Genomic DNA, 15,386 nt, shown 5'->3' on the forward strand with positions numbered 1-15,386 from the left:
CTCCTCTTCTCGTGACTTGTATAAAAGTAGTAATAAAGCCGTGCAGATGACTGTACTTTGGTACTTCGGGATGTGGCGCCGACATTACGTCAGTTCAGTAGCCCGACGAGCTCCGCTTTTTTTTTTTCAAACAATAGTGAGGCAAGAAGTTGCTATTAAAACGTGTGGGGTGAAGTCCAATGCTGTCTGGAATGCAGGGAGGAACCCCTAGAGCACTACTTCACTTCAGGAATTCGGGAAGTTTCCTTCCATATATGGACTTTTTCATATCAATCGGCACCTAAGTAAGAAAGAGGAGGGGAGGAGTTTGGGATCGATTGACAAAGAGTATGTGGTGAGCCGAGAGAGTTACCAATGCTCCACATTTTTATTGGTCTATTGTTAGGTAGGTGGCTTTGATGGGAGCCTTTTGTCAATGCTCAGAATATAAATCTCGTTTTTGAACAAGAACATGTTTTGGAGCCTCTTGAAAAGTGATGATTTTGGAAGAAGAGGTTTCTTGATTTCCACACACTGCAATACATCAAAACAATTTGGATAAATAAATCACATATTTTGATTTAACTTTGCCCAAACACGCAGGTAATAGAAAACAACATTTTTAGCAAAAGTAATGTCATTAAATCCTTATAACGCTCATTATCGCTGGGTTTCTTCACGTGATATTCCAAATAGACCTTAAGGTAAGTCCACCCTCCTATATTTTACCAAATTTTTCACCGGTGTTTTCAAATGCACTTGGCTGTATCACCTCAATAATCATCATAAAAAAAAGAGATTAATACATTTTTTCCCATTTTTAATCACGTAGCTGCATTTGTTCATGACCAATTAGCATAGCAGCTAAACAGTGCACACATTAGCATTGATTTCCATGCCTCTTACTATATTTGGAGTCCTCCAAACATTAAATTAATTTTGAAACAAAGCCAAAATTTATGTTATTAATTAAAAAAATGTAATCATTGATATTTTCCAAACAATGTACCGTTCATGTTCATCGGGTGTTTGATTATCTGTAAGTTACTCTGTGGCAGCAAATGGCAAAATGTCACGTTGATGCCTGAGTTGAACCAATTTCTTATATTATTACTCATAATGTCCCAAAATACATGAATGTCCTTTTTAGTTGTTTGTTCTTGACAACTTAGCATAGCAACTACCACAGTGCACACGTTAGCATTAATTAGCATCTCTCTTACCGTAATTGGAGTGATTTCAAATTAATTTAAAAAGAGTTTTTTCAAATCCATTTTATGTTTAAAGATTTTTTTCCAGGACGTGGGTGCTTTAATTGGACTCCACAAATGCCACAAAGTGTAAGCCTAGCAGGGTATTCTCTTGTCTGTACAAACCTCTTCTTCTTTGAGCGAAACCTTGAGAGCGTTCTGATTGGCGGCCGTCAAAAAGAAAGGAAGTATTTAGTCCAACCTCCCGCCACGGCCAACTTATTTTCCCCACTTTTAAACTCGTCATCGGCTTTTATTCGACTCCGTTTTTGACACATAAACCTTCACGATGAGCTTCAACAAAGGTCCCGCTTACGGCTTAACTGCGGAAGTCAGAAACAAGGTACGTCAACTTGTGTTTTTTTTCTGTGAAAATGAAAGCGGTTTAAGTTGCAAAAGTTTTTGCGCATCTTGCAGGCTATTTGCGCTTTTTTTTTCGGTACGCAGGTCTTCGGAGCCTCCATTTTGACGCGCCTCTTTAGTTGAGATGGATGGGAAACTGGTTTTCACGGCATCTAAAAGTATTGGTTAAAAAATGGTGGAAACAAGATCTTTTCCGCTAAAATCGATGTGGGGGTATGTTGCATAAATGCATCGAGTTCGATTGTGCCAATGGCATAAAAATAGCGCTCTTAAAAAAAGTCGCACAGGAGTTTGTACAAAGCAGACTCTGGGCGTTGTCTCTGTGGTAAAGAAATGTGCTTGTGGCAGATTTAAAAATCACGTCGTAACATTTTGCGAGCCTCTCCGCAGATGTGCGCGTCCGCAGCGCGCTAAGCCAAATTAGCGCATATGAGCTCCCGAGCAATTATTGTTCTGTATTCATTAAAAGTCTTCACATTTCTGTTACTTTGCGTTTATTTTTTTCTTGGTGAACCACGTCCTCTCTCGTTACTTTTTGGGGGGGGCTGTGCACGCACTTCAACGAAGGCCCAGTTTGGAATGTGTCTCTCAAATGACCTTGTTTGTTCGAAACTTGCGGAGAGAAATGGTGCGATTGTTTGGGGAAAGTGTGCAAAAGTCCCCCCCCCTCTCCCTTTGAGCATCCGGATCCACTTAAAATACCATAGCTCGTGCCGGAGATTTCCTTACCACGATATGTTCGACGTTTTTTTTTTTTTTAATTGCATCATTCTGTTTGCTCTTTATTACAGAGCAGTAAAATAATAATCATATATATATATATATATATATATATATATATATATATATATATATATATATATATATATATATATATATATATATATATATATAAACAGCCAGTTTGAACGATACAGTTGTTTACATAAATCAATACTGCAGATATAATATGTCGATATGGTTATGATAGACCTTGTGCGTCATTTTTTATCTTTCTATCAGAGATTAAAAAAAATAAAGCACAGGTGGTGACAACATCAAAGTTCAAGTTCTTAGGAGTGTGCCGTCCCTTGGCTAAAATACTGCAAGAAAGATGTGGATGAAAATGTTGAAAATATGTTCAAAATACTGCACAAGGGATAGATATGAAGTTGATGGATCAATACTGTAGATATGCTCGATAGTATACATTAGGCATTCGCGTCCACAAACTTGTACAAAAATAGAAATGACATTATCATTTTTAAGACTCCAGATTTTCAATCAATGTCACTTATTGTATTCATATTTTCATTCTTTTCAAGTGTTTGGCTGAAAAAATGCGACTGAAAATGGCTTGTGTTATGTTCGTGGAATAACTAAGGGAATTGATTACAAAAAATACTACAAGGATAAAAAGTATATAGAATAAGTTATATAGTGTACGTTTGTGTTGTTAATGTGCCTTTAAGAGGCGGCACTTGTTGGGTTGGCGTCTTTGTGTGAGTGACTGGGTGTGAGCTGTGGCTGACAGGTGCTCGATGTGTTTGATTTTTGCTCTTACTTGTTTTTATTTATTTATTATTTTTGGCTTGGGTGGAGTGAAGTCACGCCAATGTCAATTCTTTGATCCATTTCAAGTCCACTCCTAAACTTATAATTACCCCTTACAGCCAAATAGGAATGCCACTTGTGCATTGTTTATAAAAGAGAAAAAAGTAAGTGTTCAATAGATAACGACAGCATTAGAATTGTGAAAAAAAATCCTAATTTGCCTGTAGCATTTTTTGTAACAACTTCATTACAGTTTTCCCTCATTTATTGCAGGGTTGATTTTCCAAAAAGTACACGCAACGTTCACAATATAGCTATTTTTTTAAGTTTTTCTTTGTTTAATATATATTTGATAAGCAGTATACTTTTATTAACATGCTTTTCCACTGATCATAGTTTTTTTCCTTTGTTTTTCTTTTGATTATTATACCTTATATATTTTTCACTTATTTTTCAAATCTACCCTTTTTTTAAAATATTTTTTCGAGTGCTTTTTTACCATCATAAATGCATTTTCCATTCACGGTTTTTCATTATTACCATATGGTTTATTCATTTACATATTTTAAAGTTTATTCTTATACTTTAAAAAAAAATGTTTCCAAGTAGTTAAACCCCTCGCCACACAGTTTTTAAATTTTCTCAGCAAGGCATTAACATTTTCTTACATTTCTCCTATGGAATTACACCCTAAAAAAAAATCTGTGAACCAGCAAGCCCGCACAAGCTTGCTTGATTGAATTTTACTGTAATTAATCATCTAAAGTAAGTAAATAACTAAAGTTGCCATTGCATCTTTCTATTTTTCTGTAGATTGCACTCAGATGAAAAAAAAAGTTTAGACACCCCTGTCTAGAGTAAAAAAAAACAAAAAGTACAAATATTTCTTTGGGTTTGAATGAGTTAAAAGCCTGCAAGTCAGCAATGTGGAAATGAGTTAGATCAACTAGAGTTCATGATTCATTAAAAGACTCGAAGGGAGGAGTCTTTTTTTCACTGCTGACTTTGGTATTTCCTGCCATGAGTGACGTCGCAGTTACACTGTAAAATGTCAGGAATCCACCTCCTCCATACGCCCTGTCTGCTTTGTTTTCTCTTAAAGTTTCCATTAGTATAAAAATGCTATTAGGAGCCATTCATTCCTCACATGCAACGCACCTCTGGAAATCACATCTGTAGGGGTCGCTGAGGGCACTTCAACTAGCCGGTGTTTGTTTTCCTTTACGGGGATTAGCCAACGACCAAAATTTCATTCAGTGAGTCAAGGAGACGGCAATGTGTGTGTGTGTGTGTGTGTGTGTGTCTCGTTTTGGGACTCTGGGGGAGATCGACAGCTTGTTTTAGCCTTGGTTGTCCGGGTGGGGGCGGGGAGAAGAAAAGGATACCTGTTCCAACTTTTACAATGCTTCTCTATAAGGGCTCGGCGATATGTTTCGCTTGTGGAAAAGGAAAAGCTTTCAAGGAGCCATAAAAAGTTATTTTGTGAACCTCCTAGCCATTGCTGAACAGGATATACTTTGTTGCGTGTGTAATGAGGTGTCATAGCAAAAAAATGGGAAAATGAAGCTTCGTGAAGCACTTCATCACTAGAATGTCACAATTTTAAGTTATTATACTGTTTTTTTTCTTTTTTTTTTTTTACTGATATCAGTGTCAAAATATCACATTCAGACGCCTCGATGAAATCAGATGTTGTTTATTAACAGTGATTAATTGATTGCTTCTTTGTTAAAATATACTTGGGAAGAAGACCAAGAAAAAAAAATAATTGCATAAAAATTGCAAGATTGAGTGGGAATTAGATTATTTTTCAAAATTCAGTTCTTATAAAAAAAAAGTTATTTCCTTGTAGATTTAATCGATTTCAATTGAAGTAAAAAAAAAAACAACAACAAACCTTTACTTATGGGTCTGCTTTATTTAAAAAATAGTGATTGATTTGACATATAGGTAGCCATATATATATATATATATATATATATATATATATATATATATATATATATATGCTTGGCGGTCTGAACCAAGCATTATTTATTTTCACAAGCCACGCGGAGCCGTAACATAAGAATGAAAGACTGACACCCGTGTTAGGGTAAAGATGTGTGGGAAAATTGCTGTCACTCAATGAGTTGAAGTAGTTAGTAATTATTGTAAACAAGCCGCTGATCCAACATTTTGCCTATTTTGCAAAACATGACTTTCATGCTTTAGCTCATTTTCAAATCTTCGCTTATTAAAATGTCAAATAAACCAAATTCATTTGATTTATCGCCCAGTCCTACTGAATAGACATATTTGTGAGGCAAAGGGAAATGGAGGCGCTGACCTCGAAACGTTCCTCAAAATAATGTTTATAAATATAAGATATGAGTTGTTATCATCGTTTTAGGGCCCTGATTTGAGGAAATGACATTTTTTGACGACAAGTATTTGAAATAAGAATTCTGACGACCTCTCGACCCGACTTCCTCGGACAGATTGCACAGAAATACGACCTCCAGAAGGAGGAGGAGCTGAGGATCTGGATCGAGGATCTGACGGGCGAATCCATCGGGTCCGACTTCCACGGCGGTCTGAAAAACGGAGTCATTTTGTGCCAGTAAGCGCCGGGAGATGACAAAGCGGCCCCTTGTGTTCGACTTCGTTTGACACGCTTCAATTGCCTTTCTATTCTGTTTCTCAGGCTTATTAACAAACTGCGGCCCGGTTCTGTGAAAACCATCAACCGCTCGACGCTCAATTGGCATCAGGTGAGTGGGCGGGTTAAACGTTCTTATATTATTGAAGGTGTGGTCATCAATTGTCTTAATGACCTAATTGGAACTTGTGAAATTGCTAAGGCGCCAAAATAGTTTTTGTATTAGGTACATCCTAGTTGGAAAAAAAAAAAAAAAATCAACAAGTGCATCCGTGAAGTTATTAAATCAACATTTTGTGATTTATTCCATTTTTGTGCCACAAACTTTACATTTTTGGATGAATATTTTACATTGGCATAACAGTGGTCCCTTGTTTATGTTTTTGGGGTACAGTCCCAAAAATAAATACCTGCGGTAACTGAAACAAACAGAATTTGAATTTATTTATTTATTTTTTTTATCTAAATGTTTAAAATTGATCTTTTTTTGCCATGGCGGGCTTCGAAGGGGGGAATATGTCAAGCATTGTGAAATAAACCTGCAATAGATAAATCCACATAAAAATATGTTTTAAATATATTTTAAATATGTTCATTTTTGTTAAAAAAAAATCATAAATGAAAATTCACACCCAAAAGTTTTATTTATTTATTTATTGCTTTGTTCCTTATTTATTTATTTATTTATTTATTTATTTATTTATGTTTAAAGAAAACAATAGAATATGATATATATTTTTGTGCCTGGTCTGACTTAAATAAACCTGCAATAGATAAATCCACATAAAAATATGTTTTAAATATATTTTAAATATGTTCATTTTTATTAAAAAAAATGATTAATGAAAATTCACTCCCAAAAGTTTTATTTATTTATTTATGTATTTATTTATTTATTGCTTTTGTTCCTTATTTATTTATTAATGTTTAAAAAAAAACAATAGAATATATATTTTTGTGCCTGGTCTGACTTAAATAAACCTGCAATAGATAAATCCACATAAAAATATGTTTTAAATATATTTTAAATATGTTCATTTTTGTTAAAAAAAAATGATGAATGAAAATTCACACCCAAAAGTTTTATTTATTTATTTATTTATTTATTTATTTATTGCTTTTGTTCCTTATTTATTTATTTATGTTTAAAGAAAACAATATAATATAATATATCTTTTTGTGCCTGGTCTGACTTCGAAGGAGGAAAAATAGTGAAGTAAACCCGCAGTAATTTTTTTCTTAAATTAAAAAAACAAAATTGCAAATTTTTGACTGTTCTGACTTAGATTGAAAAAAATGAATCTTCGTGTGTGAATGTTCATGTTTTGATTTGTCTCTGTAGCTGGAGAACTTGACCAACTTCATCTCGGCCATCAAAGCGTACGGCCTGAAGCCCCACGACACCTTCGAGGCCAACGACGTCTTTGAGAATGGCAACAAGACTCAGTTGCAGACCACGCTGCTGGCGTTGGCCAGTATGGTGAGTGTCGCCATCTTGTCTCTTGCCACCGTGTGTGAGGACACTATGTGCTGGTGATCTGATGGGGAAAACGAAACCCGATGAAGCACTTGTGGTATTTTTTGTTTAAATCCCCTAGATGGTGCTCTTGCTTTAAAGATAAAGGAAAATATTGCAAAAATGAACATTAAGCAAGAGTGACACACTGAGTAAAAGTATCACAAGTGCTTCATGAGACTTCATTTCCCATCAGTAGTATGTGCTCAAGTAATTGGGGTACCTCGGTCCAAAAAATGCTTGGGGCAATATTTTCTGACGCTGACTCAAATGACCTGTTTCACACTGCCAATTTTTAGAAAAAAAGGGATTTGTCTAAAATCACATGTTTTTAGAAAGGAAAGTTGTGTCATGCTAAGCAGTTGAAGAAAGAAAAAAATGTTTCGCATAGGAGCCGCTGTAAGACAGAGAATAAGCGACTATAGAAATTGGAGGTATAATTGCAATGAAAATAAGGATCGGCAGCATTTTTTTTTTTTTATTTCAGGTACTTTGATACACTTTGTTATTATTATTTTTTTCAGTTTTAGACTAACCTATTACGAGTAAAAATTGGGCCAAATTTTTGCCTCTTAATATGAGAAAAAATTCAATATGCAAGCGTATATACGAGCGATAACTCGCATGCTCCAAGAGAAAACTTGAAATTCCCGCATGCATTAAACGCGCCATACCTCTCACATTCATTGTCCTGCAAACTACGTGCAGGGACAAGAAGTCTCAAGGCGTACTCGAGTCTCTTGTCCTGTCATCGTCACTAGCATAGGTTATTTTCATTTTCCAAATGTACTGTACAGTGGGCTACGTCGAGAGCGCTATACCTTTTCAGCTCACTCGACATCGGAACGACGAGTGATTCTCCTGTGCGACCCGTTGCGACTTTGCCGTTTTTGTGCAGGCCAAGACCAACGGCGCCCAGTCACGGATCGACATCGGCGTGAAATATGCGGACAAGCAGAAGAGGCAATTTGACGAGGAGATGTTGAAGGCCGGACAGTGTGTCATCGGCCTCCAGGTACACGGCGTTTTCCAACTGTGGAGAATGAAGTAGAAATCCTTTTAGTTAGATTTTTCCGAGGTTGAATAAAGGACATTTTGTCACGTGGTTAGGTAGAAAACAACACCGTAGTGTAGAATGTTCTGGACTCTTCTATCTGGGTGAAACTGTCGTGACAGCGCAGTTTGTCATGATCTCATGTCAGCGCATACTCGTCTGTCAAAGCTACTCATTGTACTGCTTCTTAAGGCTCTCGTTGTTGTTGTTATTGCTGCAAAGAAGCACGTAAGTTGAATAGGCACTCCTCAATCTTGGTGTCATGACGCCTGACACATTTTTTTGCAAAAAAAAAAAAAAGTTGATGTTTGTCACCAATTACTCCTTCAATCCCAAATCATTGAGTCCAGACAATGAATCCAATGTACTTATTTATTTATTTGAGTTCCAAAAAAATTTCTGGTATAAAATGAAATAGATAATCAATTACTTTAAGTAATTGAGTCCGATTGAATTATTATTTATTTTTTATTTTTTTGGTAATTAATAAAATAATCAATTTAGTTTGCTTAAGTACTCATCAGTTTAGGTAACTGAGGACTGAAGTAATCAATTACTTTTTTTCTTTTGTATTTAATCATCTAATGTTATCAATTAGTACATTGGTATCAAACACAAGGCCCGGGGGTCAGATCCGGCCCTCCTCATTATTTTATGTGGCCCTCGAAATGCTAATTTCTGGCTAAAACACCACATTTTCAAGTTGTCTTCAACTTTTACCTTTTTTTTTTTTTTAATCACTACCAATACTCTCTTTGCAACCGTTTTCTTCACGATCGACGATCTTACGTAAAATGTATTCGATTCCGCAGTCATAACAGCCCTCCGACAGACTACAATGTGGCCCATGATAAAAATGAGTTTGACACTCCTGCTTTAGTACTTAATTATCTAACAATAATCATTTTAGTGCCTTATTATCCCAAACTAATTTAATCCATTACACCTTAATTTATTAGTACCGATAGACTGTCCTTTAGCCAAACACAAAAGAAAAATTGAATGCCTGGATTTAAAAAAAACAAGCCTTTTGGATTGAATGACTTACTTTTGTGTTTGTCCTTTCTTTTTTTTTAGATGGGGACCAACAAGTGTGCCAGCCAGGCAGGTATGAATGCGTATGGCACCAGGAGGCATTTGTATAACCACAAAAGTCAAATGCTGGCCCCGATGGACAACACCACCATCAGTCTGCAAATGGGAACCAACAAGGGGGCCAGCCAGGTATGCCAAGATGCACTTACATATATGCACACCTATCATCACGCACAAACCTTGACAGAAACTCAGATTTCATAAGAAATTGAACTTCCGATGCTCTAAAAGTAAGATTCCACCAATTATATGCATATATTTAACGACAGAATGCTTAAAATACTATGATATAGGTTTTGGTATTCAAATCTTTGTCGATGAAGGTCAACGCTCAGTATTAGGAGGTTCGCCCTAACTCCTAAAAAAAAAAAAAATGAGGATGATAGGGGTGCTATTGTAAAATGCTCTTTGGGGTTGTCATTCCTCCGCCGTGAGATGTAGTTGTCATGTTGAGTCTTGTATAAAGGGATGTGCTGATTTTTTTTTTTTTTTTTTTTGATGAAGCGCATACTTGTCAACACAATGGCGCAAATGGAAAAAATGATAGCGAGAGTTGACTGTTCTTTTTCCATTCCAGGCCGGAATGACGGCGCCGGGGACAAGACGCTCCATTTACAACGAGAAACTGGCCACAGACAAGTGCGACAACAGCACCATGTCCCTCCAGATGGGCTACAGCGGGGGGGCCAATCAGAGCGGCCAGAACTTTGGCCTGGGTCGCCAGATCTATGACGCCAAGTACTGTGCCAAGGGGGGCGAGGTGATGGAGGAATCTAACGGAGCCAGCGGAGCCTACATTCCAGACTACCAAGACGAGGGCTACCAGGGGTACCACGAGGAGGAGCAGGCCTACAGGGAGGACGGAACCGATTACTAGACACGTGGCGAGGCGAGGCGAGGCGGATGAAAACGGAAGCCTGCCCTGCAAAAAAAAAAAAAAAGGCAGATGTTTTTAGTTTTATATCCAAAGGATGTTGCACCTTCCGTGGGTCATATCCTTATGGTAGTGATGGGAAAGTAAAGCTTCATGAAGCACTTGTGATTTTTTTTTTATTTTTTTTTTAAACATGATATGGGGCACTTATTTAAAGATAAATGCCAGCGTTTATTTTCATTCTCTGAATCAAGAGTGCCATCTAGAGGAGTCCACAAATATCACAAGTGCTTCATGAAGCTTCCTTTGGCCATCACTACCTTATAGTATTCAATTTTCTCTTACCCCACATTGTTACACATATCAAAATGAACTGTATTTGTGTGATTGTTTTTTGGTTTTATTTTTATCTGGAAAGTGACTTCAAAAGGTCTTTGGGCTTTTTGTATGTAGTATTGTATCCCAGGGAGCAATTTTTTGTGTGCCAAATGTCCTTTTCCCTCCCAGTGCTTGACTAACATCTTAGTTGTATTTAGGGAGATTTTACCAGCAGCACGTTTTTCATGGAAATATGTACTTAAGATGAAAACACCTACTTGTCCAAATTGACACAGTTCACACAGTTTGTGTATATTATCTTCCAGTACAATATACAGTTTCACTGAGTGCATAACCAGTCCAACTTGTTTTACAGAGGAAGAGGGCGGGGATTAAAGATGAACCAATCCATTTTTTAACATTCCAAGTATGAATACTGGATATATATTCTATCAAGTGAATCATTCCTTTTTACATTGGTTGATGTGTAAACCAATCTCTCCATTGTCTTTATTATTTATGCATAGTTGTGAATTGAATCTGGCCTGTTTTTCTTCAGTGACTCTTGAATAACATTTATAGTATCATGCTTGTTTTAGTTTACCTCTGGAGTTATTGCCGCCGATGGAAAAACAAATTGACACGTAAACTTAACCTGCTAATTTATAAGGTACACCTAGAAAAAAAAATGACAACAGCTCTTAGATGGATTTTAATGTTTTAGTTAATCTGAGCACCATAATTGCTGTTATTTGAGTTATTATGCTGGGTTTTTTATTTTAGTTTTTATCTACGTGTACAGAATAAATTAGCAAGTGTAGTTGATGTTTTTGTTGATACAATGTAATAAATGTGTATTCATTATCTGGTGTGCGTTGGTTTTGTGTCCATGCGATATTTAGCACTCTTCTGTGATAACAACCTTCAATGGAAAGTCCTGACTCATGAAAACTGATACCTAATAAGGGGAAGTTACCTTATTTATCATAAGTGACAAGTCATTTTAGGTTCTTGCGTTGACACCATACACCACAGCTGGACGCAGTAAACTTCTCGCTTTGACAAAATTCTATTGCCTTTTTAATCGTTTACTTTCTTAAACATTGGCATGTTATTTATTGAAATAAGTGTAACATGACAGCAAAAATAAATATTTTATTCATCTCTTGTATATATATATATATATATATATATATATATATATATATATATATATATATATATATATATATATATATATATATATATATATATATATATGTCTAAATATAGCGAAGTAATGCTACTGGCATTTTTCGATAATTCTAATGCAAAATGTCTATGCATAATATTTGTTTATATTCATTATTTTATCGAACACATCATAAGCACATTTCAAAATATGAGAACAAAAAAAAAGCAAGTAAAAGAAATCGTCGGTATATTTGCAGTTCAGTGACAAACACATAGCAATATTCATATGCATAAACATACATACACGTACATAGATATTTCTTATTTTTCACATGTAACAAACTTTTATACAAGATCTTATACATAATCTTTGTTTTTTTTTTAATACCATATTTTTAAACGTTTATGAACACAACCATTGATTTACATATTTTAAGTTCTACATATTTCATAACTGTTCCATAAATGGACACCTTTAACAGATAAACAGATATGTTTAATGTTTGTTCTTATTTTCAATTTTTTAAACTCACAAACAGCTTCTGGACATTGTTACAAAGTTGGTTATTGAATACCTTATGCATTAATTGAGCAGTTTTAGCTTCGACTATTACATAAAATTTGAGAGCATTTCATTGAATAAACAACTGTTTGGTTGAGTCTGTATAGTTTGACCGGTTAATAATTCGCATGACTCTTTTCTGGAGCTTGTAGAAAGACTGAGTGTTTGTGTTATGCGTATTTCCTCATATCTCCACGCAATAAGCCAAGTATGGCGGTATTAAGAAGCAAAAATAACGTGTTAATTATTTTTTTGTTTAAGAGAGAGCTTTTAAAGTTAATACCTATAATTTTCGATATCTTTTTTTTTAACATTCTCTATATGTGCTTTCCAGCATAGTTTTGAATCAAGGACAACACCAGGAAATCTCATTTCTTCCTATCAGTTAATTTGATCATTATTTTTGACTGGATGTCTGTTTTAATTTAGTCTTAAATTGATAATAGAAACACAGTACAGTAGGACGTTTGTTGCCTTGGCAGAAGTGTTTAAAGAACTTTGCTGCCACCTATCGTCCACTAGATGAGATTGCCGCCAGATATGACTGAAATCGCGCGATATGAGAACGAACGAGAGCGGTGACTTCCCTTTCTCCCGGAACTCTCGGCAAGATGGTAGGTGCTAACTCGCTGCTAAGCTACTATAAACCATCCAAACACATCTGACCTCATCAAATAATGTTCGGAACACAAGCTTGTCCTATTCGATTTTTCGTCACCGTATACAACCATCCGTTCATAAATGTTGATCATCCATATCGGCTACATGAGTTTACTGGCTTTAGTTTACGCGACTGGCTGTGCTAGGCTAACTGCTAGCCGCGGTCCTACGTACTAATTCCGTGTAGCGTGTCTGCGTTGGGTTCATTTTGAGAACTGTCCCATAATTATCGTCATATATTAATATACGCAGGAGAAGTGCACTTTGTAATGTTTTGAGTGTCTTTTAAATGTCCGTGTTTCTTTTTGCAGGCGGATGCAGAGATCAAGAAGAAGCGTACCTTCAGGAAATTCACCTACAGGGGCGTCGATCTGGACCAGCTTCTGGACATGTCCTAGTAAGTTGGACACCACAAGGATTTTTCTGTAATGCGTATATTGTTTAATGCAATTTTTGCATTTGGACATGCTATGAATGTATACTTTTTTTCTGCTGGAAAGGAAACACAGTATGAGATAAGGTAGTTTCAAATTAAAAGTCATTCCTCCCCAAACATTCTCATTTTAAGTGGAGCAAGAGTGGACAAAATATTGTGAACCAGTCAATTGTTCTGCTTGTAATTCATGTTTATTATTGTCTTACAAATTAAACAAAGTATGCGTTTTAAAATTCTTAAAATAAGACTTCTTTGTTTAAATGGTGCTTTCACAACACATTGTTATAGAAGATTACATTTCCATTGCATATGTGACTTAAGGTTTACAAAACATTAATGATAAAAGAGAAAATTAACCTAAATATATCATCCAATTAATTGGGTGTTTTATTCTGCGAAACAACATTCAGCATTGACTTTTTTTAATGGTGATAATGCCCTAAAGTAAAGTAACCAATTATTCGAAAACTTCATTTAGTACCAGCTTTTTATAGATACTCCTTTAGTTATCACTTGAAAAGAAATTAAAAATATATATGCTCATAAGTACCTGGGATTGAATGTGTGGACTGTAAAAACAATCAGAACAAAAAAAAACAAAAAATGGAAAAATGCATCTTTAGAATTGAATGAATTAAGGGGCACAATTGACTTCAATAAAATGAAAATTAAGAACAAACATGAAGCAAATGTGTCTGTTACAGTTCAATAAATTTAGGCAATTGTAAGTATGTGAATCACTTGAAAATAATTAAAAATATTGTTATAGAAATAAATATAAAATCAGTTTTTTAGTCACTCTCATGAGTCAAAAACAAAGTAGGAAACAATTGGTGGGACTATATAACATTTTCTACTTCCTGCTCCCTTGGAACTTGTAAACCACCCTGAACTTTAATATCCATTTAATCATGCTTTTGTGTACGTTCTTCCATGTTTTTTTTCCTCCATTTTTTTTTTTTATTTGTTCAATTGACATGAAGTAAATGAAGGAACTTGATGGTTTTCCCCATGCAGCGAGCAGCTGATGCAGCTGTACTGCGCACGCCAGCGAAGGAGGCTGAACCGCGGCTTGCGCCGTAAGCAGCAGTCCCTCCTGAAGCGCCTGCGCAAGGCCAAGAAGGAAGCTCCTCCCATGGAGAAGCCCGAGGTGGTCAAGACCCACCTGAGGGACATGGTCATCCTGCCCGAGATGGTCGGCTCTATGGTCGGCGTTTACAACGGGAAGACCTTCAACCAGGTTGAAATCAAGGTGAGCTTCTCTAGAATTGATCAACAGGTTAGTGATGGGTAAAATGAAGCATGATGAAACACTTGTGATGTTTTTTTTTTTTTTTAAATACTTAAACGCTAAAGGTAAAGGCTAGTGCAATAAAAATTGATTGCATTTCCACTGCATCTTTAACATCAGAGTGCCATCTAGAGGAGGTAAATAGTATCACAAGTGCTTCAAGAGGCTTCATTTTCTCTCACTAGGGACAGTCAGATTTACTAAACGAAATCTTTTTTTTTCCACAGCCTGAGATGTGTGGCCACTACTTGGGCGAGTTCTCCATCACCTACAAGCCCGTGAAGCACGGTCGCCCCGGTATCGGAGCCACGCACTCTTCCCGTTTCATCCCCCTCAAGTAAAATGGTTGTACACTTTGTAGAAATAAAAACAAAAAATGGGTACTCCACAAAACTTGTCTGCTTGACTTTCTCCATTCATATTCCTAAATATCTTGTGGATTTTTCTATAATGTATCTGCCCAATGGCTGCCTTCTCAAAAAGACTTTTTGGAACAAATATGTTTTGCATACTGCTATTGAGCCCCTATGGTGCTAGGATATGAGGAAAAAAAAATGGTAATCAGGTTCCTTCAGTTTACAAATCTGTCCTTCACTTTACTGATATGTACTCTCAGGTTATTAATCTGTGTCCTTAGTTTG

General features: G+C 35.9%; 2 protein-coding genes across 2 annotated transcripts; both read left to right on the forward strand.

Annotated features, from left to right (window-relative positions):
- Positions 1-1,403: 1,403 nt before the first annotated feature.
- cnn2 (calponin 2) lies at positions 1,404-11,487 on the forward strand. Its single transcript, XM_088430254.1, has 7 exons — positions 1,404-1,572; positions 5,606-5,727; positions 5,812-5,878; positions 7,109-7,246; positions 8,181-8,297; positions 9,414-9,560; positions 10,009-11,487. The coding sequence occupies exons 1-7, from the start codon at positions 1,519-1,521 to the stop codon at positions 10,306-10,308; spliced, it is 945 nt and encodes a 314-aa protein (XP_088286380.1). The 5' UTR covers positions 1,404-1,518; the 3' UTR covers positions 10,309-11,487.
- A 1,411-nt stretch (positions 11,488-12,898) lies between these two features.
- rps15 (ribosomal protein S15) lies at positions 12,899-15,138 on the forward strand. The gene is made up of 4 exons (XM_088429476.1): positions 12,899-12,972; positions 13,330-13,415; positions 14,472-14,706; positions 14,973-15,138. The coding sequence occupies exons 1-4, from the start codon at positions 12,970-12,972 to the stop codon at positions 15,084-15,086; spliced, it is 438 nt and encodes a 145-aa protein (XP_088285602.1). The 5' UTR covers positions 12,899-12,969; the 3' UTR covers positions 15,087-15,138.
- Positions 15,139-15,386: the final 248 nt, after the last annotated feature.

Source organism: Hippichthys cyanospilos, chromosome 12 (genome assembly GCF_059441005.1).
Source record: "Hippichthys cyanospilos isolate Australia breed blue-spotted pipefish chromosome 12, RoL_Hcya_1.0, whole genome shotgun sequence".
NCBI classification, from domain to species: Eukaryota; Metazoa; Chordata; class Actinopteri; order Syngnathiformes; family Syngnathidae; genus Hippichthys; species Hippichthys cyanospilos.

Coding starts and splice junctions, on each gene's coding strand:
- cnn2 (XM_088430254.1), top strand. CDS start 1,519: ATGAGCTTCAACAAAGGTCCCGCTTACGGCTTAACTGCGGAAGTCAGA. Junction 1,573..5,605: donor CTGCGGAAGTCAGAAACAAG/GTACGTCAACTT, acceptor TTCCTCGGACAG/ATTGCACAGAAATACGACCT. Junction 5,879..7,108: donor CGACGCTCAATTGGCATCAG/GTGAGTGGGCGG, acceptor TTGTCTCTGTAG/CTGGAGAACTTGACCAACTT.
- rps15 (XM_088429476.1), top strand. Junction 13,416..14,471: donor CAGCTTCTGGACATGTCCTA/GTAAGTTGGACA, acceptor TTCCCCATGCAG/CGAGCAGCTGATGCAGCTGT. Junction 14,707..14,972: donor TCAACCAGGTTGAAATCAAG/GTGAGCTTCTCT, acceptor TTTTTTCCACAG/CCTGAGATGTGTGGCCACTA.